Source organism: Microtus ochrogaster, unplaced genomic scaffold, assembly GCF_000317375.1.
Source record: "Microtus ochrogaster isolate Prairie Vole_2 unplaced genomic scaffold, MicOch1.0 UNK86, whole genome shotgun sequence".
In the NCBI taxonomy this organism is placed as follows: domain Eukaryota; kingdom Metazoa; phylum Chordata; class Mammalia; order Rodentia; family Cricetidae; genus Microtus; species Microtus ochrogaster.
The window spans coordinates 1,434,187-1,460,894 of record NW_004949184.1 but is presented as its reverse complement, the minus strand read 5'-3'; the positions used below and the strand labels follow the sequence as shown (position 1 = coordinate 1,460,894).

Here is a 26,708-nt window from a genome sequence, read left to right as displayed (position 1 = left end):
GACTAGGCTCTGTTTAGCAGAAAGCAAGGTGGGAGCCTTCCAGGTGCTGAAGCCACGGCTGGGCAGGCAGTGGCCCAGGACAGCTGCTACGATGCGTGTATTTCACACACTGAGTTTGAGCTCCTAGATAGGAACACCGCAACACATGAAAAACAGGGCAACGAAACTGTGACTCTGCGTCCCTTTATTTAGAAACAAGTTGGGAATACTGTGATCCTTTTGGGAGCAGGGAAAGAGGGTTTAGGAGTTTCGGCGGTGGGGGTGGGGTGATTCCAGTAGTTGTCACTATTCAGCACCAGAGCAAATGCTTGGGCATAAGGTCATTCTTGAATCCAGATGAGTCATCGTCTTATATATATGTACAGTAGAATTTTAAGTAGATAAGCTGTTCTTATGGCTTTGTCCCCAGACACACTGCAGTGACACAACAGAAAACTAGAGAACAGGGAAGTAGAAAATGCCCGATGAGCTCACTACACTTCCTTTCTTCTTTTCCTTTCTTCCTTCCGTCCTCTCTTGCTCCTTTGTAATCACATGGTCAGAACAGGACTGCTGCTGAGCAGATGTCTGAAAAACAAGCTCATCTATGGGGTAGCACTGGGCATTAAAGTAAGTCCTGAAGGTGGAGGGAAAATTCGCTGTGTTCTTCCTGTGCCCGGCACCCACCGGGGTAGCTGCCGTATCTTATAGCCTAGGTTGTAGCGTGCTTGGGGCTCCTGAACCCACAGCAGGTCAGAAGCCACACTCCATCTGTCATAGGGCTGCTTTACCATTGTCTCTGGCAGATCCTGACAGGGAAAGTTCTTGACAGAAATGGACATCACATTACAACTCCACCCCTGTTGCTTGCCCGAAGGGAGTCAGCACTTGGTTTCAGGGGGCGCATGGGGGTTGCTAATATGCCAAAGAAGCTGGAGAGGCTGGGACCATACCTGCTGCATGGGGAGCCACTAACCACAGAAATATTTGATAGGAAGCCTTCCTCCTTCACCCGTTAGGGCCCCAGTGATGCCTGGGAAAGTAGAAAATCCGAATCCTTTCATACTCACCAACTTAGTTTCATATTTTTTCCATCTTCCCTTTCCCGACCTACCCCATTCCCTAAGTTACTTATGTCACTTTCTGGAGCAAAAAGAGCGTTTTCCTTGCCTTTTTTTTTTTTTGGCATTTCTGCTTACTTCCCCGAGCTTGCAGCAGAGTTTATGTTCATTACATCCTTAACTCACTTTTGGTCATGAGAATTGACCGGCTGACTCAATCCCAGCTCCTGCTGGGGATGGGAGAGGTAAGGTAGGGTAAAGACTGGGAAAGACTGAGAGATGGCCAAGAAGGGCTAGAGGTTGGATAGCAGACTCCCCCATTTTTTTGTGGAAGGCTTTAGGAAGGTGAGGAGGTGCTGACAGAAATGAGGAGGAGATTTAAACCCACTTATGGCTTGTTTGCGCCTCTACCTGGAATGATTCCAGTGTTGGTCATTTCCCATCATTCATAGCTACCGTGGTAGTCTCTGATGAGTCAGGATGGTATGTAGGGCCTGCAAAATTATAGTCGCCTGATATATCCACCCTACACTCTCCGCCTCAGAGCAAAACTTAGGTAAAAGTGGATCTCTCCATCCTGGGTCATGAAGTCAGCTTCTTAAGAAGGCCTCATCAAAGAGAGCTGCCCCCATGCAGCCTGAAGTGTCTTAAGACAGCACATTTCCTTTTATCTTTCTTTCCTCTCTCTGGGATCCTCTCTTCTCTTCTCTTGTCCCCCTATCTTTATTTGCTTGGTTCCTTTATGTGTCCTTTCACGGGCACAAGTGTCAGCTGGCTGAAATGGAAGGCATTCATGCATGACTTGTCCTGGTGGAAGGGCTGAGCTCAAGCAGTTACAATGGGAGAACGGAAGCCCTTGCCTCTGGACAGTGATGCTCCGAGAGGAACTTTCTTTCTCCCAGGCCGTGTTCCCAGCACCCCGTGTCTTCCATGCACTTTACCCAGTTCTGGAAGAACTGCCCAGAACAAGGAGGCTCCCAGCTGGCTTAGCCTCACAACTTGGCTTTGCAATAATCACCACTGATCTGCAGGTGAGCAGGGAGGTGGCTCAACCCCAGCACAAAGGGAAAAGACAGGGTGCTTTCTCCACTGATTGCCATCCAGAAGGTGTATCCCCAAGGCCTCTGAACAAAGGGATGCTTCTGCCAGCGGAAGTGAAGGGCTTTGCCCACAAGTCATAGGTTATGGCCTTCATTCTACCAGTGCTGTCTGACTTTCCCAGGAAAATCAGGAACTTTTATTTGTACCTAAGAGATTGACTCTAAACCTTAGCTGGACCTGCACATTCCCTACACATGATTGGGGAACAGTAGCCCCAAATGTTCTACAGTATTCTGAGAGTCTCCATCCCATCCAGAGAAGCTACGGCCAGACATAACCAGTGTCCCTTAGACTGTTCAAAGGATTGAGTGTCCAATTCTTTGCAACTCTTCGGAGCTTCCCTTTACCCAAAATGGCATGGGCAAAGAAGAACAGGAATTTTCTGGGACAAAACATTTCTACAGGAATCTAACATTTGATTGAGCTTTTAACAAGGCGCCCAAGTCATGAGGGGACCGGTTGGTTCTTTAGAGAAAGCATTTCAGCAGGGGGGTCAGGGAGAGAGTGGGAGAGGGGTAGATAGCAAAACACCACCACCGTATATTCATATTGTGTATGGTCTACACCCTGTGCTGGCATAGTGGAGGGTACATAAAACAGACACGTGCAGGTAGCACCCCCATCCATATACTAAGAGTTTGTTACATCAAAATGTTCCTCAAGGACTATCAACTGTGAAGTGGTCAGAATGGAGAGAGCCATCCTTTAAGAAGCTCCAGGAGATAGTTTCTCTTCCATTCATGGAGCCAAAGCAAAGCAGCCCTTGGTTGGGTGGGTGATTTCTTTTTAGACAAGACAGGTTTCCGTCTGTGATTCCGTCAGTTCGGGGAATTTCTGGAAAACAGTGTCATCGTGCCAGTGATGGACAGTAGAGCCAGAAGCATGGCAGGCCTTAGGTGGCATTCACCTTGACACAACTGTCCTTTGAATGAGAAGTTAAGGTTCACACTTTTCTATCTGGCCAAAGCGAAGCTGGGTCAGAGTCATGGTCCTGGAGCGGGAAAGAGTTGACAGTTGCTTCTTCAGGTCTTAGTGGCTGCACCGAGAAGGCTACAGTGTCGTTTTAGAAGCACTCAGCCACCTCATCTGGAAGGGAATTCATTCTGGAAGAGTTTGGGAGATAGGAGGCCGCGTGCAAGGCTCTTAGAGGGCCGGAGCTAGCAGGGTGAGGCAGCATCGCTTCTGCAGGTGGCTTATTTGATACGGATGAATGTGTGGACCAAAGCAGAAGACACCCCACTTCATGGAGTGCTCTGCACCTTTCCATAGCAGGGCTAAAGTGGGGGTGATTCTATGATGCTAAGAAGGTTTGTACGGGTTTTCAGGTTGGGAACCTCCATGCTGAGCCCAGGGCAGGCTGTACAGAGAAGGAAGAGGAGCTGGCCCCAGTTCCTTCCCATGGCTGAACTCCCATCTCGCTGCTGAGCGGCAGCTCTCAACACCACCCAGGCAGCCCGGGACCCCTTCCCATCCTGTGTGCTGTGGCTCTTCTTGGCCAGGCACCTTTACTTCTCATCCTCATCCCCCTCACTCATGCTGCTGATGGAGGCTGAGGCTGCTTTGGGTGAGGAGGGGGGAGAGGTCTTGTTCGGGAGCCATGAGAAGGTGGGAGATGGCGAGCGGGAAGGGGACCGGCTCCGGGTTGGGCTGCTCACGGGGCTCTGCTTCGGAGATAAGGCCTGTAGCATCCGGCTGCTTCTCTCCTGGAACATCTGCTTCTAGAGAAAAGATTGAGAGACGGTCTCTTTTAACACAATGATGTCGAGTGCAGTTATGGAGAAAGGAAGGGCAGGATGGAGAGCCGGTTCACCAAAACACCGGCATCCACAGACATTCCATGTTAGCAAAGGCTATAAACAGGGAGAAATGAGTGAAATCTGGGGCCAGTAAGAAGTGACCTAAGGTTACAGTTCCTACTGATGGATGAGACTTTGCTCCTCTTTTATCTGTACAATTTAACTGCCAGGCAAAGTAGCAGTGTCCTAGATAGTGTTAGCGTCTTATAAAACAAAAACCTTTGTTTTCGTGGATATTAGGAGAAATCACACAATAAACAAAGCATGTGGTATATCAGGTGGAAACGCGATTCATGAGAAAGATAAGGCAAGAGAAGGTACCATGCCAGGCCTGGTGGCTGACACCTGCCTGCTGAGCACTTGGGAGTCTGAGGCAGGCAGAGTTTGAGACAAGCCTAGGGCTACAAGAGACTATCTCAAAGAGCAAGGTTACCACCCTGGGGCGCTGGGCTACAATTGTTAATGAGCTTCCCAAGGAGGGCCTCGCTGAGGAAATGCTCTCTGGGCGAAGACCTGCTGGAGAGGAGGGAGGAAGGAGAAGCTCTCCAGCAGCGGAAATCAGTGGGAAGCCAGTTCCAGACAGACAGTCTCAAGAAGACAGAAAGCCACCGCAGGACTGGCGGGGTCAGCTGCCTGAAAAGCATGAGGAGGAAAAGAGTTAGGCGGAGATACTGGAGAAGTAGTGGGGGGCTGTCATGGAGGCTCTGGCAACCATTATGGGATGTCTGCATCGGCCCACTGTGGAGAACCATTCAGGCACGTTTAAAGGGACAGAGGGAGGAGCAAGGGAGAGAGCTAGTGGGGAGGGGCGAGTGGGTGGCCTAGGGGAAGTGGTGGGGGGCACTGATTCACACAGGACCTTCTCTGAGGGGAAGAGAAACTTCTGGAGCCTCGCAAGCAAAAGAGGAGTACATTTGCTTCAGTCTTTTCCAGTGACCTCCCTAGCTATTGTGCCGGGAAGAGACTGCTGTGAAGACCTGTAGTGACCGATTAATGAGGAACCAGTAGCAGTAAGTCTAAGACCATGATGGCCCCTGGCCCGGCCTCGTGGCTGGGAAGATAATGAGGAAATGGCCAGCATTTCTCCGCACACTGAAGTTGAGGTCTGCGAAACCTTTCTGTTTTATGTGCACTTGTGGGAACTCTGACACGTCGTCACAGTTGTGTGACTACCTCTACACTCTAGGCATAGGGGACTTGGTCAGGGCCAAATGCTCTCAGGGCCCTTTGTCATCCAGCACCGCCTGTCCCATAAGTTTTGACATTTACCAGGATGGCGTTTTAAATGGGACCCTACAGTATAAGCATGCGGTCTGGCTGACAGGCGGGATGCGGCACATAGGAGGAAGACGTCTCAAAGGTGACTCTAGTTTCTGCTGCTGGAACTGGAAAGTGGCGGCGCCATTTGCTGGGTTGAAGAATGCTATGGGATGAAAGGGGAGTTTGGTGCTAAAACTAGATTTTCATTAGTATTTTGGGGGAGAGTTTTTTTTTTTTGAGGCAGGGTCTCATGTAGCCCAGGCTGGCCTCAGACTCACTAAAGAACTGAAGCTGGCCTTGAGCTTCTGATCTTCCTGCCTCGTCCTCCTGGGTGCTGAAATTCCAGGTGTGTGCTTGTCCAGTCTCTGAGACTTCAGGTGACTGTTGCATGGTGCTTTGTTCTGGAATACTGAGGGAAGCCTTGTCTCATAAAAAGAAAGAAGAAAAGAAGAGGGGGATATAGAAGAAAGGGAAAGGGGTGGAAATGGTAGGAGAAAAGAAGATAAAAAATGCAGAGGGTATTATAAAATGAACTAGAAATGGCCAGCCTCACTATAGTAATCAAAGGATCAGAATGAGCCACTGTCTCGGCGCCATGCTCTAATAACTGCGCTAATCAGCCAGGGAAGAAACACTTTTTACTGTATCACATTGCTAACGTTTCCTTAATTTGTAATGGTGAGTGTGGATGGGTGGATGGGTGCAGAGGAAGGGGCCACGCTGCTGCCGCTGGGCGGACGCTAACACACAGCACCTTCCTGGGAGGCAACAGCAAAAGCTTCTTTTCCCCCAAGGGATTAGAGATGCAAGGAAATATTTATAAGTATAGATATTGTAGTAGTATAACAAATAAAAGTGTAAACTTCTGAAACAAATTAGACAAAGGATATTTAACTTCAAGATGATATACTAAACAGCTGACCAAAACCAGGTTCTTTTTTGGGGAAAAAAAACAATTTATTCATTTTATTTAATGTGTGTTTCTCTGCATGTGTGTGTACACCACGTGACTTCCTGGTGCCCTGCTCTCAGAGGTCAGAAGAGGGCTTCAGATGCCTTAGAACTGGGGTTACAGATGGGGATGGTTGTGAGCTGCCATGTGGGTGGTGGGAATCAAGCCTGGGCACTCCACAAACGCATCAAGCTCTTAACTTTTGAGGTGTCTTTCCAGGCAAGAAAGTCAGGCTCTTAAAGAATCCTTACTAATGTGAAAAGTGCTCTGCAAATGCTCTAGAAAACCGGGTGGCTTTAGGATCACACGGCCTGCATTATTCCAGCGCTCGAGAAGAAATGACGAAGATGTGTGTGCCACGGGATGGAGCGCAAGGGAGCTTTTGGTCTCTTAGTCTATGTGTATGTGTTCGGGGTGCTCAGAACTGAACCCAGAGCCTCACACTGTGAGACAGGTGCTCTGCCACTAATCTAGAGCCCCATCTCCCCTTAGAATTTTAGACAGGATCTTTCTATGGAGCCTGTCCTGGAACTCACTCTGTAGACCAGGCTGGCCTCAAAGTCACAGAGATCCACCTGTCTCTGCTTCCAAAGTGCTGGGATTAAAGGTGTGTGCCACCTCACCTGGCTTTTTATTTTTACTTTTTGAGACAGGGTCACTCTAATTTGCCCAGGCTGCCCTTGAACTTGCAATCCTCCTGCCTTGCTCTCTCACGTAGCCGGGATTATAACTGTGCCTCCAGGCCTGTCAAGTCATTGCCTTCAGAGTAGTTCTGTAATGAATAAATCCAGCCTTTCATGTGTGCTAGTTCCACATCTGTGGCTTCAACTGTCTGCAGATCAGACATGGCATTTACAATGACCATGTACAGACTTTCTCTAGCAATTGTTCCCTGAACAATATAGCACAATGCCTAATGCATTTACATCATATTAGCTATTATAGGTCATCAAAATCATTTTAAGTATATGGGGGATGTGTGTAGTTTTTTTGGGCCAACACTATGCCATTTTTATTTAAGGGGTTTGAGCATCCCCAGGTTTTGGTATCTGAAGGAAGCCCTGGACTGATTCCCCAAAAAATACAAAGCAGTAGCTGCTGCATGTTGCTTTTGCCTTCATAAAACGTATTGTGATAGGAAGAATGAAATTCAAATAGCCTGGCGAGGGAGGTCGGGCGGGCATTTCACTAGTGACATAGCCGGGAAACATTAAGACCTGAAGTACACCATTAACTTCTCCCTGCACTCATTCTCCTTCCTAAGCCCTAGTCTGGCACTTTTTAGAGCCTAAAGTTTCCCCTGGAAAATAGAATAGAGAAGCCATGCTGATCACTGAGATTCTTCCCAGACTGAAAATTCCACCTGTCTACAAATACAGCAATTATTAAGAGCACTGATAATTCTGCCAAAAGACAGCCAAGCCCCGTGAAATCAAACAGGATAAAAAAAAAATAGTGCCGTACAACAGCATTACCTGAGATTAAGCCCATTTATGAGACAAAATCAAATGCCAAAAGGATTGGGTAGCCTATTATTAACAGTAACATTAAAAAAAATCCTTGAACTTCTAGCAGGCACTTTAAAATATGTGTTTTTATTACTATAATCTTTCAGCATATTTTTAGTGGCAGCCATTAGCCCTCCTGCTGTTAATGGATTGTCAGCATTTCCATTAGAAGCCCACTTTCTAAGAAATCTACATCTTGTCTACTGGAGTTTGAATCAAGCTCATAACTTGAGACTATTCCGCCTAAGGGGATGAAAGAATTTGAATCTTTAATAATAAACAGTGGTGTCACCCTTCACAAAATGTCCTACCCATGCAGAAGCAGCCGGGCCTGGACTTGCAGGTTCTCCGATCTGTTTCTGCTGGACTTTCCGGGGTGGTTTCCCTACAAAGGAGCTGAATTGAATCCAATCAGGAGACAGTTCATAATGAGCTTCCTGGGAAGAAAAGCACTTTAGAAATATAACAAATAATGAAGACCATGGCATGACATTTTCAAAGAGAAAAGGTATTTCAATTCAATCTTTTATTGTATTAACGGGTTTCCATTTAGAAAGTTTTCTCCAAGAAAATAATCCCATTTATAGTCCTGTCCGTGTGAAAGTAATTTTCTGTTTGCCTCCTACAAAGTTTCCCCTTTTAAGAAGTATTTTGCATCTAGTGTGGCAATGAATATCTTGCTGAATGCCTTTAAATGTCTCCTATACATCCTGGCATGTGAGTCAAAATGAAATGAAAAAAAAAAAAAACCTAGGATGATCTCACTTGGACCTCTGGTAAAGAAGATGGAAGCCAAGAAGACACAAGAGTTGGTGTCTCCACTCTGACCAGATCGATAAACACCATCATCTACAGTGACTGAGCCTTCACCGTGGCTGATGTGGTCTTGGTGTCAGGCTGTGTTATGAAGAAATTGTTATGAACTGGCTTAATCCTCTCGACAAACCTAGGAGGAGTAAAGCTGACTTTCCCCTTAGAGTTGCTGTGACTGAGGTGCGGAGATGCAGAAGAACTTGTCAAGGTGGGCTGGGGTCAGGGCTGGGGCCTGGACTAGTGTTAGTCATGGAACACTGGACTAGCGTGTTTAAGGCACCGAATATACTTTAGAGAAGGAACTCACAAAAAGAAACCATTTATGAAACTACAGTAACCACAAAAGAACTTGCCCAAGGCCACACAGCTAAGAAGTGAGTCCATGCTCGTGAGCACCTCTCCTGTTTCAGGGTTAAAGGCTTTCATGTTTATGCAGTCTTTATTTGTATATTTGCTTAAAAATACATTCGTTAGCACTATCAAGTCTTGCTTGGAAAGGCTGGGAATGTGGCTCACCAATAAAGCACTGGCCAGGTTCTGGGCTCAGTCCCCAGCGTAGAAAGAGGAAAATGTTCCCAGTGTGAGATCTAGTTCACATGCACACACTTCATGATATCTCTTTTATCAAAATCAAAATGATTCTAAAAATTAGCAGTGTGCCTGAAATGACGATGATTACCATGTGACCCAGCAGTTTTGTGTCTATGTTTGTGCCCAAGAGACCTGGAAACGGGGACTCAAAAGGCTATGTGCCAAACACCGAAGGGTTCGTTGCAACATTATTCACAACTGCCCAAAGTGGCACAACCCAAGTATCTACCACCAGAGGGATTGACAAAGTAGATATGGTATGTACCGGGGGGGGGGGATAATATTACTCAGCTTTTAAAAGCTGCTACAACATTGATCCATGCTACAACACAGGTGAACCTTGTATATTTTAAGTATAATAAATACTGCATGATTTGACTTATATGGCTACCTAGAGTCATCACTCAAATTCAGAGAGAAAGTAGGTGGATGTTTTCAAGCAGCTTTTGAGTAGGATGTTTGTGCTTATAAGGTGCTTATAAGGCACTGTAGAAACATCCTGGAGATAGATGGAGATGATGCTTACATGCTGGTATGAATGTACTTAATGCTTACTGCTTGAACATGGTTAAAATGGGACTGGCCGTGTAGCTCAGTGGTAGAGCACTTGTCTAGTATGCACGAGGTCCTGATTTTGATATTCAAGTGTGAATATAAAAAGTTAAACTGGGTGATGGGGGTGCATAAATTTAATTCCAGCAGAGGGAGGCAGAGGCAGGTGAATCTCTGTGAGTTCGAGGCCAGTCTGGGCTACAGAGTAAGTTCCAGGACAGGCTCCAAAGTCTACACAGAGAAATCCTATCTTGAGAAAAAAAAGTTAAAATGGCAAATTTTATGATGTACATAAATCCATATGCCACAATTTGAAAAATAGCAGTGGATCATGCAAAATATAAATTCCCCACTCCCAAATCACCTCCATAGTATTTTTAAAAAACAACAAATAATTGCATGTAACAAGTGGCACAGTCTGGTTGGCATGGGATCTACTAGACTAGTCTGGGCCAGAGGATAAGCTCCTGGTCTAAGATAAACTAAAAGTTTCCATTGGACTTGAGACCTTTGTCTTTGGTTGTTAAAAGAACTTTCTTTTCAAAGTCAATGAAGTAATATAGTGGCGGACACCAGCCCGTGATTGAGGCGCTAATATTTCAATCAATGTTTCTGCTCTGTGAATTCAGATGCTTCAAACAAAAGTAGTGGAACTGCTTTAAGAAGATCAATACCCAGCCTGCATGCTGGGCCAACATCCCTTAACCCAGCATCCCTCACTAACTGCCATTTTAGAGACAAGCAGCATCAGCCCCAACATAAGCAAGCAAGTGTCCAAGTTAAGTTCATTTAGAGCTCTTCTTCTGAGACAATCAGTTACTAAAAGACAATCCTCACAAGGAGAGGCAATCCTGAGTCTTTCGTCTGAAAGGTGCTACTGCTTGGATCTGGACCGCCTGCCCAGGTGTCCATGTATTAAGGGTTTGTCCTTGCAGACTGGGAGGCTGGCCAGAAACCTTCCAAAAAGAGGCCAAATGAGAAGTCTTCTCATCATTGTGGCTGAACCCTCCTCCCTCTTCTTCCCTTTTGCCCCCTTCTCTTAGGTGTCACAAGGTGAGGGACTTCATCTCACAAGCTTCCGCCATGATGTGCTGCCCTACCAAAAAGCCCCAAAGCCCCCCAAACAGTGAGCTCAGAGAATTTCTCTCATATTTTCCTCCCTCTCTTTTTTCTTGTTCTTTTCCCCATCAAAATGGCTTTTTTTTTACTACATACATCCTAAGAATGTATTACACATGTGCGCATGTTAAAGACAACAGCTACCATGTGTGAAAACTAAGTTTAAAACTTTTGTATAGTTTGGTATTAGCCCTAAAAAGTTCGTGTATGATAAATTAAACTCACTTCAGTAGTGTGCATGACATCAACTTGTCTTCTTCAGTAGTCTTAGATGTTTCATTACAGTAATATAAAACACAGTAATTCAGAAGGCTTCTCTTGTCATTGGGAATGGATTATAGGCCACCTTCTGAGTATGACTCGAGAAAACTTAGAAAAATCAATTAATAGTAGTTAAATAAATAAAGTGATGTAAGTACAAAAAAGAAAATAACGATTTGGGCCCTAATAGCCCACCAGTCAGGCTGAGTAAGCAGGAATGGGAGAATCTATTTTTGCAGTTAATAGGTTGCTGGCTTTAAATTGTTAAAATTGTCTTCATGGCAGACAGCCTCCGACAATGCCTCCTAGGGTCCCATTCCTGCTATTTGCATCTTTGTGTGGTGCCCACCCATGACAACAGCTAATTCCTTTGACCCACCTCTGCAGCGTAAATCTATGAGTCAGGTTGGGGAGGCAGAGAAAGCAGGGGAAATAAGGTCATGAAGAGTTAGCAAGTCTGACTCTTCCAAAAAGAAATAGAAACACCAAGACAACCAAGTCCATCTGGTTTTGTTTGGGTTGGTCTTTGAGACAGGTCCTCACATGGTAGCCTAGCCTGGCCTGGACGTCAGATAGCACAGGCTGGCTTGGAGTTTATCATAAAGTTCTGCCTGTTGGATTTGATCCACTAAACAGTAAACTGTGTCCAGTGCCATAAGCGAAGGACGACAGTGTGCGTGGCGAGTTTGGGCCTCACCGTGTCCTTTGCAGATGTGAGGAAGGTCTGTGACTAGGCACTTCTCACAGTCCGTTCCCTCATGCAGGCACTCGGTGAAGAAAGGCCCGTGTGGAGTACCCACTGCGAGCGGCATGCGAAGCCACACACCAATCCTGCTCTACCCAATTTTGGACCTTAAATCTTCCTATGTTGTGTCTTTCTAAGTCGGGCTGCTTTGTAGCAGTGCTGTACTTGCAGGTAATGCAGATCCCCTGTTTTAAGAAATGAGTTCCAGTCACAAATCCACAAATAAAGAATTATTATAATAATAGCATATTCATGAAAAGCAAATTACTTATCATGGCGTTTAACATCCTTGTAACTATTCCTGTACTTTTAATGTCAACAGAAAAAAAGTAATGTCTAAGTTTGGCTGATACAGTAAATTAATGTTAATAACAGTTTTGACACTAATAGCAAGTTTTTCAAAGAAAAAACCTCCAGTCTCTAAGCTGGGTTCCATTTCTTAAAAATCACCTCCGCTCTCTGTCAGCAGACTTCCTAAGAACAATTCCAGCTACGTTCTCACCTTTGCCGGGAGCCTAAAAAGCCTGGGGGTAGAAAGTTCCCATGAAATGATATCCTTGCCTTGCCTTGGCTCTCCCCAGGTGGAGAAGGCATCCACCCAGTGAGTCACAACTCAGGGCTTCTGGCAGAGTTCCCTTTCTGAAGCACGGTGAGCAAATGAGCTGCTATGTGGCGTCATTAAAAACCACTCACTGGGTCTTCAGAGTCAGGAAACTGTGAAGGAGCCAAGTACGGAGGCATACACTGGATCAAAAGGGCGAGTTCAGAATTCATATACTAATGAACAGAGAGCAGGGCGTTCACTTGCTCTGTCTTTGTGCTCTTCCGTAGTGCCGTGCACAGACAAGACCGTTAATAAATCTAATCATCTGAACTGAAAATGAACCAAAAAAGCGAGAAGGAACCCAGCACATGGTTTCTGCTCTCTTGCCAGTCCTCACTGGGAGGTCTTAATGGCTCAGTTAGCCCGTCCCTTTCAAACTCAGCCTGCAGCTAGAATACTGGTGGCTTAATAACAACTTCTCTAACATGGTTAAGTCCACTAGACTTTAAGCATCTCTTCCGACTCTGAGAACGTTGTTCTTTTCCTATACTAACGGAGTGTTTTACTTTTAGATAATCCTATAATGAATGAGCTCAAATGAGCAAAGACACTAGTGACAACCCATCAATAAAACAAGGAAGTAGACATGGATTTCCTTAGAGACTCCTCATATCATAGCAAGAAATCTTGGCTATTTAAGATTAAGGAAAGCAAATGGGATCACTTCCTTGCATTTTCAAAAGAAAGTTGGCTTGAGGCTAGAGAGTCCCAGCAATGTGTCTCGTCTCTCCACACCTAGAATGTGGGCTCACAGCCGTGTACAGGATGGCTGCCTTGTTACACCTGTGCTGAGGTCCAAACCCAGGTCCCTGTGAATACGTAGCAAACACTCCTATTTGCCGAGACAGGAGGGATACTGGTGCTTTCTGGCTTCCATCTTAGCCAAGAAAACAGGAGCGCTGTGTTCAGGGAGAAACTCTGATTTAAAGGAATGAGTGAGGGTGATGGGGGAGGACACCTGACATCTTCTACCGGCCTCTGCACACAGACATCCATATCCCACTAATGTACACGTGTACACATAGGAACATATATATAGAATTTCTTTCTAAAAAGGAAGTGAATTTAAAATTAAAGATATCTATTTGTCAAAACCCTCATCAGCTCTGCATCTACAGTTAGGAATCACAATTGCCTAAAGAGTTTAGGTGAGGAAAAAAATATGCCTCTCCATTCTTGAATCATGGTCTCAGTCCCTTAAGACTTTTGGGACCTATACCAATAACTACATGCCAAGAAGGAATGGAAAATCAAGGTTTAATCGGCACAGTTACAAGGCAAGATTCTGTTTTTCTCTCTAGTGACAGAGACCCTGATAACCTGGGGTGGTAGAGTGGCGCCATTCTTTTACATTCTTCTTCCGGGGAGCATAATAACCTCTGTGTACTTTATTAGAGCAGATGCCGAATACCCCCAGCATAATAACCTCTGTGTACTTTATTAGAGCAGATGCCGAATACCCCCAGCATAATAACCTCTGTGTACTTTATTAGAGCAGATGCCGAATACCCCCAGCATAATAACCTCTGTGTACTTTATTAGAGCAGATGCCGAATACCCCCAGGAGACTTTCGATGGCCTGGACTGTTGACACATAGAAAGAGATCATGAGGATGGTCATTAGACCCTCATCCAAGATTCTGACCATCCCTCCCTGCACCTCCCTGCCAACTGTCATTCTGCTCTGGCTACCTATGGTCTTGAGAGCTGCTAGGATATATAAAGTGTGGAAGGCCACCTGAAAGGGAACTGTACCTACTCAGCTATAGGAAATTTGTTACCCAATCTGAGCTGGGACTTGGGCTGATGTACATGTCTTGAAGTCATTCACACACCTGTTAGTAAGCCCTCACTGATTCTCGTTAAACCTGATGAACTCATTGTTTCAGCAAGCCAGAATTGAGCTGAGTTGTTACTTTGATCTGTCATTGGTACTCTATCCGGGGTGAGTACATGTTTTTTCATGTCTTTCCCGGAAAATTTAATACAACACCTCCCCCAATACGAATGCTTACAGTTGAGCTAAGAGCCCTTGGACTTGACTTCCAACACAAGCTCCATGTTGCAGTGACTCACGTTACCTTTAGCCCTAAGCTTTGCATCACCTCCAGCTGAAAGGCTGGGATGAACTGCAAGACCAACATCTGCAACATAAGACACTCAAAGGCAAGTGAATGCCTTCCAGGTTCTGAAAACAGAAACAAAGAAGACCCCACTTCGTGTGCCATTTGGCACCATTCTGAGGGATGAATCAGTAACTGAAAACAGACATAGCCTTGGAGTGACTTGAGATGGTGTCTGAGCAGAGGCCACCGGATAAGGGACATCCTTGAGTAGCTCCATGCAAGGAAGATAAGCTGAAAATACCCGCTATGTCAATGCCAATTAAAATAGCTACATACCCATGCGCCATCTGGCCCAAACAGTTCCAGGAAGTTGCCAATGAACTCTCTTGATTTTTCTTCCCACTTTTGAATTAGGTCGTGACTCTTCTCCTCTACTCTGTTAACAAATTCCTTTGATCTTTCCTCTACATTCTTGACCTTCTCTTTCATCTTGTCCACCTGGTTCTGGAAACGGTACTTCTTCTCCTGGTAAAAATCAATGGGATAGATTGGTTCAAGAGGACAGCAGGGAAGTCCATCTCTATTAGTTATGTTTTATATCAAGTTGGGTTTGCTCCTAATGTAAAGGTTAGATGTCATTTTCCCCAAGAGCTAGACTTTCCCAAGAATGTCTTACACATCATTCTATTTGGATCTATAAAGGGAAGTACAAACGTTGTACTGTGCCCAACATCTGTGAGTTGAAATCGTATGAGAACAGAACACAAGACCACAGAACTACCCTTCATTGAGCAAATACCCATACTCAGTTCTTTTGGAACATAGATAAAATGATGCATTGTATAAAGAATGGTTGATCAGGGTCTGCCTGAGAATTCTGTTTTACTAGGGTAGTGCTAAAACCAATACTGTTTATGTTAAGTTGTCCACTGACTGGATTTAGGACCTATGCCTCATGCTAAAATTGTCATCATATTTTTTATGAGGCTAATTAAACTGCATTGGTTTCCTTGGCTATAAAGAAAGCTTTTATTTTGATCACTTCTCTGGATTTTGTGCTTAGAGACTTTATACAAGGATGTTGTCTACCTATGTTCCAGGAAACCATATTGTGTTGAGCAAAACAGTAGTCACCTCTAAGCTTCAGTTTTCTCATCAGTAATGGGGTGATACCATCCCTGCCTCCCAGGGCTGTTGTGACAGTCAGGTAAGGTCACGCATGCAGATATGTGGCTCAAAGCCTGGCATTTGTTTCGCGTGTGTTGGCTCCGTTTTTGTCATAGAGCACCACGGACATTTATCCACATCCCTTACATTTTATCTCAGTGACAAACATAATATCACACAAAGGGTCTTCCCTTTTGAAATCTCAATATATTGTCTCCTTTATTTTTTTTCTTTTTGTACTTTAGAATTTTGTAAAAAATATTTCAAATATTATGAAACTAGGTCAGAATTCCCCAATTTAGGCCTTTCAAAACTGCATTGCAACCTCAGGGTAGGGTTGGCTATGAGCGGTGTGTGTTGCTACTGAGCTATACGATCACACCTATGTGCTACAGGAAGGTACTCTGTCTTCTGTCACCAGCAGTGTGGTCTGAGGCGAGCTGTTTAACCTTCTAGACTTTTGCTTTCTCACCTCTAAGTTGGATAGCATCATTACACATTACACGCCCCCAGTGGGCTTATCGCAAGTATTTCATGAGATAATGCAGGCAAGAAGAAACTCAGATGGGCATCTGATCAGCTCTTGATAAGTGTTAGCTGTTGTCTTTATATCATGTTCTTCCATGTTTTGCTCAGCACTGGAAATGGCTGTTTTGTTTAGTGCTCAGTGACAGCACATAACAGTAGAGTGATCACCGGGCTGTGAGGAGCGAGATTTGGAGAGGTACCGCCGCCCCACCTCTCCCTCACCCTCCCTTGGCCTTGTCTACTCTCTGGGCTCTGTTTGCCTTATCTCAAAGTCAAGGGACATGGATTGGATGACTGGTCCTCATCAGGTCTCTGCCACTTCTGAGGTTCTGTGATTCATTTACACGCCCATCCAACACATTCAATTTCCTCTGTGAGCTACAGCCAGGCTTGTTGTCATAGAAAGGCAGTAAGCACACCCCCACTGTCCTCACGGTTCCCTGAGCTAAGTGGCTTATCTAAAGACCATTTAAAGAGAGTGAGCAATAACTTTTGGAAATGGCTTGCTATGCTTGGATGGTTGACTGAATTCAATTTAAAAGAACAGACAGTTTAATTTATTGAAATAACCAGGGCTTTATTCTCTCTAAGATACCAAATCATCATGTTAGCTGAATTCTTTTCAGCCACGTGTTTGGGTGCCACTCGAACCCGGCATTTTCCATTTTGTTGCCTGGCTCGTATGAAGTTAGAGGGGCCTGAAGTCCAACACTCCCTGCTTTATCGGGACAATGAATAATCACCGACTTACAATTAATGAGCCCCTCCTATTTTGAAGGTACCAATGATCAGTTGTGTAAGATGCTGGATAATTAGAGCTGCACATAATTATAAATGCCTCCTTTTGCAGAGAAATCACCCTTTGAGAATACAGTCTCTATTTGGGGGCTGGAATTCTGTATGCATGGAGAGCGTTTGTTTGGATCAAAATCATGGGCTCCTTGGAAGCCTGGTAACCTCAGTTGTCCAGACTCACTAACATCCCCCCCCAACCATGCAGCTCCTCTCTTTGCCTTGTAACAGCTTGTTTTGCTTGTTTTAAAGATTGTTTTAACAGCGCTCTATTATTAACCTAACAGCAGCTCTGTGGGAACAATAAGGGAGAAGTACAAAAGGAAGCCAAAGGCTTCAGGCTTTATTTAAGCAGCTGTAATTTCTCCGGACAATAAAAAAACGGCTGTTAAGGTTTCTAATGAGCATCTGTAAGGCCTTAATAAAATGAAAATTGTAAAACGTTAAAACAAGAAAGCATTTTCTCATCGCTTCCGCCCGCCTCCCTTTCCTTTGAGAAGACAACACTTGCCTTTCCCAAGGGGCAGATGTTCCAGAAACCCTTTGCCACATCTGAAAACTAAAGAGGGGTTCGGGGGGCAGGGGAGGGAAGCAAGGAAGCTCCATTATAAAATGTGAAGCTGCCTATGCCCCTTGGTTGACGCATGCTCCCTCGGAGGACACGGGTTTCCTTCATTACTGAGCCGGGCAGGTGTGGTGGCGCAGGCCTGTGTATCTAGCACTTGGGAAGCTGAAGCAGGAGGGTCATGATTTTGGGGCCAGCCTGGGCAATACAGTGAGACCCTCTCTCAAAAGCTAAAACACACCATTGGGTTTTTGATGTGGATTAAATGAGACAATAATGACACTAAGAGCACCACCCAGTGCACAGTAGACAGCAGTCACGATAGTATAATACAAAGGCCCCCAGAGTGCACGGGGAGGCGCACTTACATTTATAAAGCTGACATTGAGTTCCTTGGCCGTGTATCCTCTCTGAAGGTTGCGTCGGGCATACACATCATAGTCACGGACAATTCTGGTGATGATGTCTGATGTTGAGATGCCTTCTGTTCTTTGTGTTGGAACAAACATGCCTGTCCAAGTAAGAACAAAAAGATAAAGGGAAGATCACCTCATTCAGCCTCGTTCCTTTAATGATCCTTTTTTGCTGGATGCAATTGGAGTTTCTGGGTAGCCAGAGAAGCCTTCTTTTCTGGCCCCAGCTGAGTCTTCCAGACTCAATACCACATACTTCCTTTACCATGGCACTGCGTGGTCATCATCCCAGGCTCGGTTCAGGAGACACCATCCACTCACCCGGCTCCTGACATTTGCTCTCGCTCAGCTCTTCCTTTCTGTCCTTGGCACCCATTTCCCACCCCCACCATCCACAAGAATTCTTCCTCACCCTCGGCAGTTCACCTTCAAGGCTGTACGTCCGTGACGTCTTTGCTGAAATCAACAAGAGAACTCCCAGCATTTGGAAGACAACGGTATCTTGAGTGACCAAAACCGAATGTCTAATGCCTGTCTCTATATAGACATGGACATTTGCTTGTGTGTTCTTTGTATTTTTTTTTAATTTTTTGCTTCTTTAAATCAAAACAGCAATGGACATTTTGAATGCAGTTTTGTCTTAATTGCCTTCGCATGGCCAGTGCCCAGAGCAGTCCACAGGAAGAGGCTCAGCAAATGCAAAGCGAAGGAATAGTAACAACTGAGTCAATGAATGAGTCAGATCCCAGCAAAGCTTCTTCCCTCTGGAAGTCTGCCTCACTCTGCCTCACGTTATCCCGCAGGAAAAGAAGGAGTCTTTGTAGTCTCTGCCTAAGGACGCGTGTATGACGTGCTAAATGATCTTATCTCCTTTAAGAATAGCCTACCCGGCAGGGCGGTAGTGGTCCACGCCAGCACTTGGGAGGCAGAAGTAGGCGGATCTCTGTGAGTTCGAGGCCAGCCTGGTCTACAAGAGCTAGTTCCAGGACAGGAACCAAAGCCACAGAGAAACCCTGTCTCGAAAAACCAAAAAAAAAAAAAAAAAGAAAAGAAAAGAAAAAAAAAGAATAGCCTACTCTGCATGGTGGTTTCACCACCCAGGACCCTTCATCTGGAATATGTGGAAAAGAGTAGAAATAAAGAAGCCTAAGGGTGCCAAGTTCTAATGGCTCCAAACACAGTAAGAACTGGATTCATGATCAAAATTCTGTTGTCAACCAAAATCTTGTGTTGGCAACTGAGATCTTTCTAGTCCATATCATTCCAGTCACTTAGATCTGTCCTGTATCAGCAGCAAGGTAACCTGAGGACAAGGGTTCTCAGTTTACAGCAAGTCTCTTAAACCTCTGAAGGCAAGCCACTTGGCCTTAGTTTCCCTCACCTAAGAAGTTAGCTAGACAAGGTGATCCGGGCTCATCTGGGCCACTTTTCTTCCCCACTGTCCAATTTCACTCAGTGTACAACAACAAACCTGTTCCTCAAATGCTTCCCTAATTCAACCACTTTTCTCCATCTTTAGTCAAACCCAAACCACCTTACTCAAAGATTACATCAAGAGCCTCGAAATCAATCCTTAGTCATGCCACTGTGTGTGTGCGCGCGTGTGTATATGAGTGTACGCGTGCGTGTGTGTGTGTGTGTGTGTGTGTGTGTGTGTGTGTGTGTACATGCATGCAAGCCATGAATGCAGGTACTCAGGGAGGCTAAATGATTCCTGGAACTGTCATTAAAAGCAGTTGTGAGCTGACTGGCATGGATGGTAGGAACTGAACCCAGGTCCTTTGCAAGAGCGATATGCACTCTTAACCACTGAACCATCTCTCCAGCTCATGGGATGCCATTTTTGTCCACTTAAACACACACAACCAACAAACACAGAGTCATCCTTCTAAATGCATGTTGCATGCCTGCCCATTCTGCTTCCTTGGCTGGCTACCGTGTTTAGAATAAAGCTTTTAACTTGGTTCTGCCACAGCTTACACAGTCCCTTCCTGTGCTTCCTCCTCGTCTTAGTCTCTTCTCCCAGCCCCTCTCCTCTTTACTCCCTCAGTCAAGGCTCCTGCACTCTACCAAGGAGTGGGATTGTTTTGCTTATAGGCTGTGGCATTTGGAATGTAACTGGCCCCCATAAGCTCATAGGGAGTGGCACTATTAGGATATATGCCTAGGTGTGGAGTAGGTGTAGCCTTGTGGGAGGAAATGTGTCACAGTGGGCTTTGAGATCTCCTTTGTCAAGGTCGACTCTGTGTGGAACACAGTTCACTTCCTGTTGCCTGCAGATCAAGATGTAGAACTCTGTCTTCTCCAGCACCATGTCTGTCTGCTTGCCGCCACGTTTCCTTCCATGATGATAATGGACTAAAACCTCTGAAAATGTAAGCCACCTCAATTAAATGTTTTCCTTTATAAGAGTTGCCATGGTTGTGGTGTCTCTTCACTGCAATAGAAACCCTAACTGTGAAAAGTCTATGAAGCCGGGCCTGTTTCTAGTGACACCAAACTTCTTCAGTGTCCTAAAACTATCAGCTCTCCTCTTCTCTGTCTGTCACAGTCTCTGCTTAACTTAGTCACCCACTGGGCTTCAGGTTTAGTGTCGAGCAAATTATGTCTCAACTCTCAAAGCAGATCTTCCTGTTTGTCAGCCCCACTGCTCTTTCCCCTCAAATATTGCAAGGGCTTTGAGAAAACACCTCCCTTAGCAACTGTCTTTCTTTTTTTTTTTTTTTGGTTTTTCGAGACAGGGTTTCTCTGTAGCTTTGGAGCCTGTCCTGGAACTAGCTCTTGTAGACCAGGCTGTCCTCGAACTCACAGAGATCCGCCTGTCTCTGCCTCCCAAGTGCTGGGATTACAGGCGTGCGCCACCACCGCCCGGCTGCAACTGTCTTTCTTGCCTCGGGTCTGTATGAGGGACAGGACCACACCCTTCTTGCTTTCCTGGGTAGTCTCGTACCAGGTAACCAGCGGGCACTATTAGACTATGTTGCTGAATGAGTGACAAGATGAATACTGATGCTGAGCATCCTTCCAAAGCCAATCCTCTCTGAGTGCGTCTGGCTGGCTGCCCACAGGGTCCCTTCGGGACCTTTAAAAACATGTCATCTGCACACTCACAGCATCAACAGCACGGTGATACTGCTGCTCTTGGAGACAGAACATCGGACTCTGGCCCAGGGCTCAGAGGACAGAGTTGGAGTTGGCCACTAGGCCTGAAACTTCTCTGATCATTTTCTAGAAGAGTGAAACCAAACGCATGAAATGGAAGGTAGAAAGCGCAAACATATAGCCACCGGGAGGCAAAGAGAACTCCAACTCGACCAAGTATGGGAGCAGGGCTTTGGCAGGTAGTGGCTCCCTGTGTGACCCCTGAGTCAGCAGGTCTGGGACAGACAGCATCCTCACCTGAACTTGAACAGTTGGAGACTGTCTGCGGAAAACCTATCCTGTCTTTCTTCAGGACTGATGAAATGTGAAGGTTCTTTAGCTACTAATTGATTTTAGCAAGTCACTTAGACACCGGGGATACGATCTTGCCCTGTCTGAAGTCAGAGACTTGGGTCTTTACGACTGAGTAACGAGAGCAGATTTGGAGCTGGGGGGATTTGCTTTGGCTGCTTGAGAGGTAGGGCTCTGAAAGAAGCCAAGCCCTCTGCTGACATAATGAGGCACCCAGCTTCCTCCAAATCCTAATTATTGCTCTGCTAAAAATATTCAGTAATGAGCATGATCAGAGAACCGTTTTTATCATGCTTTTCAGAACTGCAGCGTTTGGTTATGGAGGCTATTTTAAGAAGCAGCAAAGCACATGTTAATAAAGCAACTTTCAACAGTAGTAGGCACTATCGGAATGACAATGAGTAACGTGGGCCTCACAGTCTATTTCGTTTCGGCGCCATCTTCCTGTCCAGCTTTGCTAGAGGATTCTGACGCTCGGCTCTGACAAACAGAGCCCGATGTTGTACTGCTTAATTTATACCCATGATGTCTCTGGCTTCTTTTAAAGTGATTGTTGACTTTCCAAATAGACTGCAGAGTAGAGAAGCTGCATGTGGGTGCTCAGATAATTTCTGAGACGCTCTCTTCCGCAGTGGCTACTCTATGGCGTTCTCTATGTATATCCCAACTAGATCTTCCTCCCAGTGAGGAGCCAGTAGAGGAGATTCGGGGACCACAAGGAAGGAGCTCTGTGCAAACAAAGTCACATACCCTTACTTAGTCCCAGGCCTGCACTTCCAAGGAAACAAAATGCCACCGAACTCTTCATTTCAGAAAGTGAACTGTGAAGGGTCACATGGGCAAGCTACCCATGTTCCATTGCATGGCCCCATGAGCAGCACCAACTGGACACAGTGGATTACAGTTTTTAAACAGGAAGAGAACACAAGGTAGAAGATGAGAGTATTGGGGGCCTTAGAAGGCTGTGGAGGATATTTGGCTTGGCCATGATCAAGATACATAGTATACATGTATGAAACTCTCAAGGAATAAATTTAAGAAAGCAAATGTTTTAGAAAGAGATACACAATACACAAAAGAAGAATATAAAAAACTAGCTCTTAAAAAAGAGGCCCACACTCCTTTGCTCTTGAATTTGGGTTACCCTCAGTGACTTGCTTATACTTAAAAGGTTATATAGATGATGGCCACAGGAAGCCTTATAGAAACGTTAAATTTGCTTGCTCTCTAGACAGTCGCTCCCAGCCTTCATGAAGCTCAAGTAACATGGAGACAATGTGTTTGTGCCCCAGTGACAACCAGAGCTGAGCTCCTGGCTTACAGTTAGGGGACAGCTCCTTCTTTCAGCATCTAGCTTGAAAGAGTCAAGCAAAAAGTTTTCAGCCTATGGTAGAGGTGGTAGAGGGTTTGCCCAGTGTATGGGAAGCTCTAGGCTTAATCCCCTGTACTACATTTTATAAAAACAACAAGCATAGTGGCCCATGCCTTTAATCTCAGCTCTTGGGAAGCAGGAACAGGCCAGCTCTGGGAGTTCTAGGCCAGCCAAATGTACATAGTGGTTTCTAGGCCAGCCGGAGCTACAGAGTAAGAGTCTGTTCCAAAAAAAAAAAAAAAGATAAAGATAAAAGAAGCATGCAGCCAAGGCTCCTGTTAAGACCCTGCCCCACAAGAATCATGAACAAAACTAGTGTTCTGAAATCACTATCGCCGGGTGTGGTGATGCACAACTTTAATCCCAGAACTCAGGAGGCAGAGGCAGGCGGATTTCTGTGAGTTCAAGGTCACCCTGGCCTACAGAGCTAGTTCCAGGACAGCCAGGGCTATTACATAGAGAAAACCTGTCAAAAAAAAAAACAATATCTATATCTATCTGTCTGTCTGTCTGTCTGTCTGTCTATCTATCTATCTATCTATCTATCTATCTATCTATCTATCTATCTATTAAAATCACTACCTTGGGCGTCATTTTGCTGTTATTCCTCCTTTACTGAGACCACTCACCAGGGAAGGTACCAGATGCTGAGGAGTTCTTGAACAGCAATGCAGTTAACCTTGGGGGTCTCTTAGCTGATCCCAATCCCTGGTCTACGTGTCTGCTGCTGTTTTTAAGGAAGAGTTGTCGTGCAGCTCAGACCTTAAGAAGGTATTCGTCCCCCATGCCCTGACCCATCATGATGGACTCATGCACCAAGCAGGTTTTCTCTCCCTCCCTTCTGCCAGCTCTTTCTCAACTTCTCTGCAGCTTTCCAAGTTGGAAGTGCACGAGATCTCTTCTCTTTGAACTCCTTGCTAGCAAGGTTGCGACTGAAAGGTGGCAGGCCCCCAGTTCTTACCAAGTTCTCCTGAGTTCTGAGAGAGTCCTTGCAAAGAGGATGGTACAGACCTGGCTGCTCCGGTGACAGCGGCTGTCCCAACACTCTGCATATACATGTTGTAGGCCCAGAGCAGCTGTCATCTTAGGCTTGCCTGCGTGCTGTAGTGGACAGGAAAATGGCTCACCTGCTTCCTTTATATGCTTATAAACATCGTCAGAGCCAGCAGAGGAATATGGGATGTCATCATGAGCCACAAAGTCAATCTGGTGAAGGAAGACGAACAGGAAATTACCACAGACGCGGATGGGTAGGTTTAGAGATTTGGAAAGGGCTGGTGACTCCTCCCCTCTCCACCCCAATGTGACTCCAGAATGCTGTCCTCTGGGCATAACAAGCCATGACCGTCTCCATCAGAGCTGCTGTGACAACATCAAGGTCAGCCTCACAGAAGCAGTCCCTGTCATCTGAGTTGACCCCAACTTCCATCTGGACTTCCTCTCCAAGCCGTCCTGTTGTCAGGGGGGCTGCCCTCTTGGGGTGACTAATTTTTCTTATCAATTCAACAAGATCTAGTCTCACCCTGGAAACATCTCTGAGCATGTCTGTGGGGGGATTCTTGGTTAGGTTAACTGAGGGGCAAGACCAACCCTGAACGTGGGCGGCACCATTCTCTGGCCTTGGCTCCTGAACCAAATGAAAAGGAGAAAGTGGGCTGAACCCAAGCTTTCACTGCTCTCTGCTTCCTGACTCTGGATGCAGTGTGGCCAGCTGCTTCCTGCTTCCTGCTTCCGCTTCCACACATCCATCCATTGTCATGAGGAACTGCCTCCCCTGGACTTTACAAAATAAATCCTTCCTTTCTCCCTCCCTGCTTCCCTTCCTCCCTTTCTTCTTTGCTCTGCTGAGGTACTTTGTGGCAACAATGGGACAAGTAACTAATATGCATTCTTGAACAATTTCCCTCGAGTCCTCATGTCTGTTTCCTACCTCACCAAGTAAACATTCTCTGCACAGCTTTTAAAGCTGTTAGCAGTGGGCCTTTAGTCCACCTCAAGAAGCAGTTTTGATTAATAGTTTAATTTTCTAAGGTATCATTCCTACCTAGCACTTACAAGTTATAAAACCCATAAACAGGAAGGAGGAAGTTAGTTAGGATTCCTCGGTCTCAATACCTGCAGGGGCTAGGTAAACTTGTGGGGTGTGTGTGTGTGTACAGGTGTCCTGTGCATTGGAGGACGCCGAGCAGCATTTCATACCTCCACCCACTAGAGGTCAGTGGCACTCCCTAGCAATGACAACCGAAATACTTCCAGACAATGCCCTTTGGGGTGCAAATTCAAAGAAGAATTTCTGTATTAAATGATATGTAACAGTGCTTAAAAATAGAAACCCATGCATGGCAAGTACTCAATATCTATTTTATTACCGTTGTTGTTACTAATTCTCTCTCCATACTCAAGCTTACTTCCCCCTCTTCAGTGCATATTAATAACAACTCAGGGTAGCCATGACACCGAACCCACTTCGTATAATAACAAAGTCCTCTGCATAGTGCTGGGCATACGGTAAATAATAAATGACATTCAGCATGGTCATTATTAGTATCCTCTAAAATGCCTGTCATATACTGAATATACAATACATGCTAAGTAAAGAAAGTATGATTGCTGGTAGTAAATCATATTGTAGTTTTTCCTCCTTTCTTTTCATTCTCACCAGGAAATTGTCTCCTCTGCTATTACCCATGCACATTTATCAGTGTTCTCTATTCTCTTCTGCATTGCAAATTTAAAAATAGAAAAGAAAATTCTTAGAACAGCTTAATCTTATTTTTTTTGTACTGCTTATAAAAGGAAAGAATAGCTCCTAGTGTGGGGCTGGGAGGGAGATACAAAGAACATAATTTGATGCAGATCAAAAGAATGTCTCATGTTTTCAGCTAATAAAATTCTTATGTCAGTAGGAACCTCAGAGTCACAAAATCATAGCTATACAGTTCTTTCCTTAAAGCCTCACCCCTGACCTCCCAGGTAAGATGTGTGTACATTTGTTCCATGCCTAAGGATGCCCGTGAGTGTGAGTACCAACAATGATGCTGTTGATGGTAGTAACAATGGCATCCTTGGAGCGCCTGTCATGGACAGCCAGCTTTCCAAGTGTTTTACTTGGAAATTTTTTTCATTAGCTCCTTAAAATGGTGCCACAAGGAGGACAGAAGTCTCATGCAGTTCTGCAGGTTGAAGTGGCAGAGTCCAGAGTAGCTACGAATATTGCTCATAGTTCTTTAGAGAAAGAGGGAGGCAGTATTTGGACCTGGCTAGCCTGGCTCTAATACCTGCACCCAAGGCAAGGAGGAGATGGCAATCCTTAGCTCTGGACAAAAGAGAAGTGTTACATCAAGTGACGCCACATGTCAGCTCCTAAAGCTTCCCTTTTCAGAAACTGGGAGAGTCTCCAGGTTTCCTGCAGGCTCAGTTACAGAGCCAGAGCCCCTCATCTGGTTCCTGGAAGAACATGGAAGGAAGAGCGGTACCTTGTGTTTTTCCAGGAACTCTGGCGTGAGAGTCCACGGTGCGTCTCTGATGACTTCGTCCACGTAGCGGCAGTGTCTCAGGGCTTCGTATCTCTCTGCCTCATTCATCACAGTAAAACCTTTGAACTTGTGAGTAAGGTCATCACTGCAGACTGAAACAGGCAAAGGTATTAAATGCTGTTGCCACCCACCCTGTGGTCGTCCTGGTTTCTTAGGCAAAACAAACGGAGTGTGCTTTCACTAGGTGCCTGACATCAGTGAACTTGGGCTGTTTTCGCTTTGTTGTTATAGGAACAAAGGATTATGAGAGGAAAGCAAACCTAAATCCACTAGGAATTCGGAGTTTCGTTTTACTGCTAATTATAGCTGCATTCTCTTCTGAGGCTTTTGTCAAAATTATTCTGCACGCTATCTAATGTGACTTTACTATCTTTTCCTCCTCCTAGCTCACCCTTTGGTGAATGTTATTATTCAGAAATGAAATGGCCATGGGAAACCAGATGAAGAGACAACAGAAAGAGAGAAGAGGAGCCA

The 26,708-nt window shown here is 45.4% G+C and overlaps 1 protein-coding gene across 2 annotated transcripts in view; it reads right to left on the bottom strand.

Annotated features, from left to right (window-relative positions):
* Positions 1 to 167: 167 nt before the first annotated feature.
* The window catches only part of Pcyt1b (phosphate cytidylyltransferase 1, choline, beta), a 70,819-nt gene continuing 44,278 nt past the window's right edge, over positions 168 to 26,708 (bottom strand). For both annotated transcript variants that reach the window (XM_005370715.3, XM_013355011.2), the window contains exons 4-8: positions 26,175 to 26,326; positions 23,826 to 23,904; positions 17,829 to 17,971; positions 14,745 to 14,933; positions 168 to 3,859 (exon numbers count right to left, since the gene is read on the bottom strand). In XM_005370715.3, the coding sequence (XP_005370772.1) occupies positions 3,647 to 3,859; positions 14,745 to 14,933; positions 17,829 to 17,971; positions 23,826 to 23,904; positions 26,175 to 26,326 (776 nt within the window). In that variant the 3' untranslated portion in view covers positions 168 to 3,646. The remainder of the gene's footprint in view (positions 3,860 to 14,744; positions 14,934 to 17,828; positions 17,972 to 23,825; positions 23,905 to 26,174; positions 26,327 to 26,708) is intronic.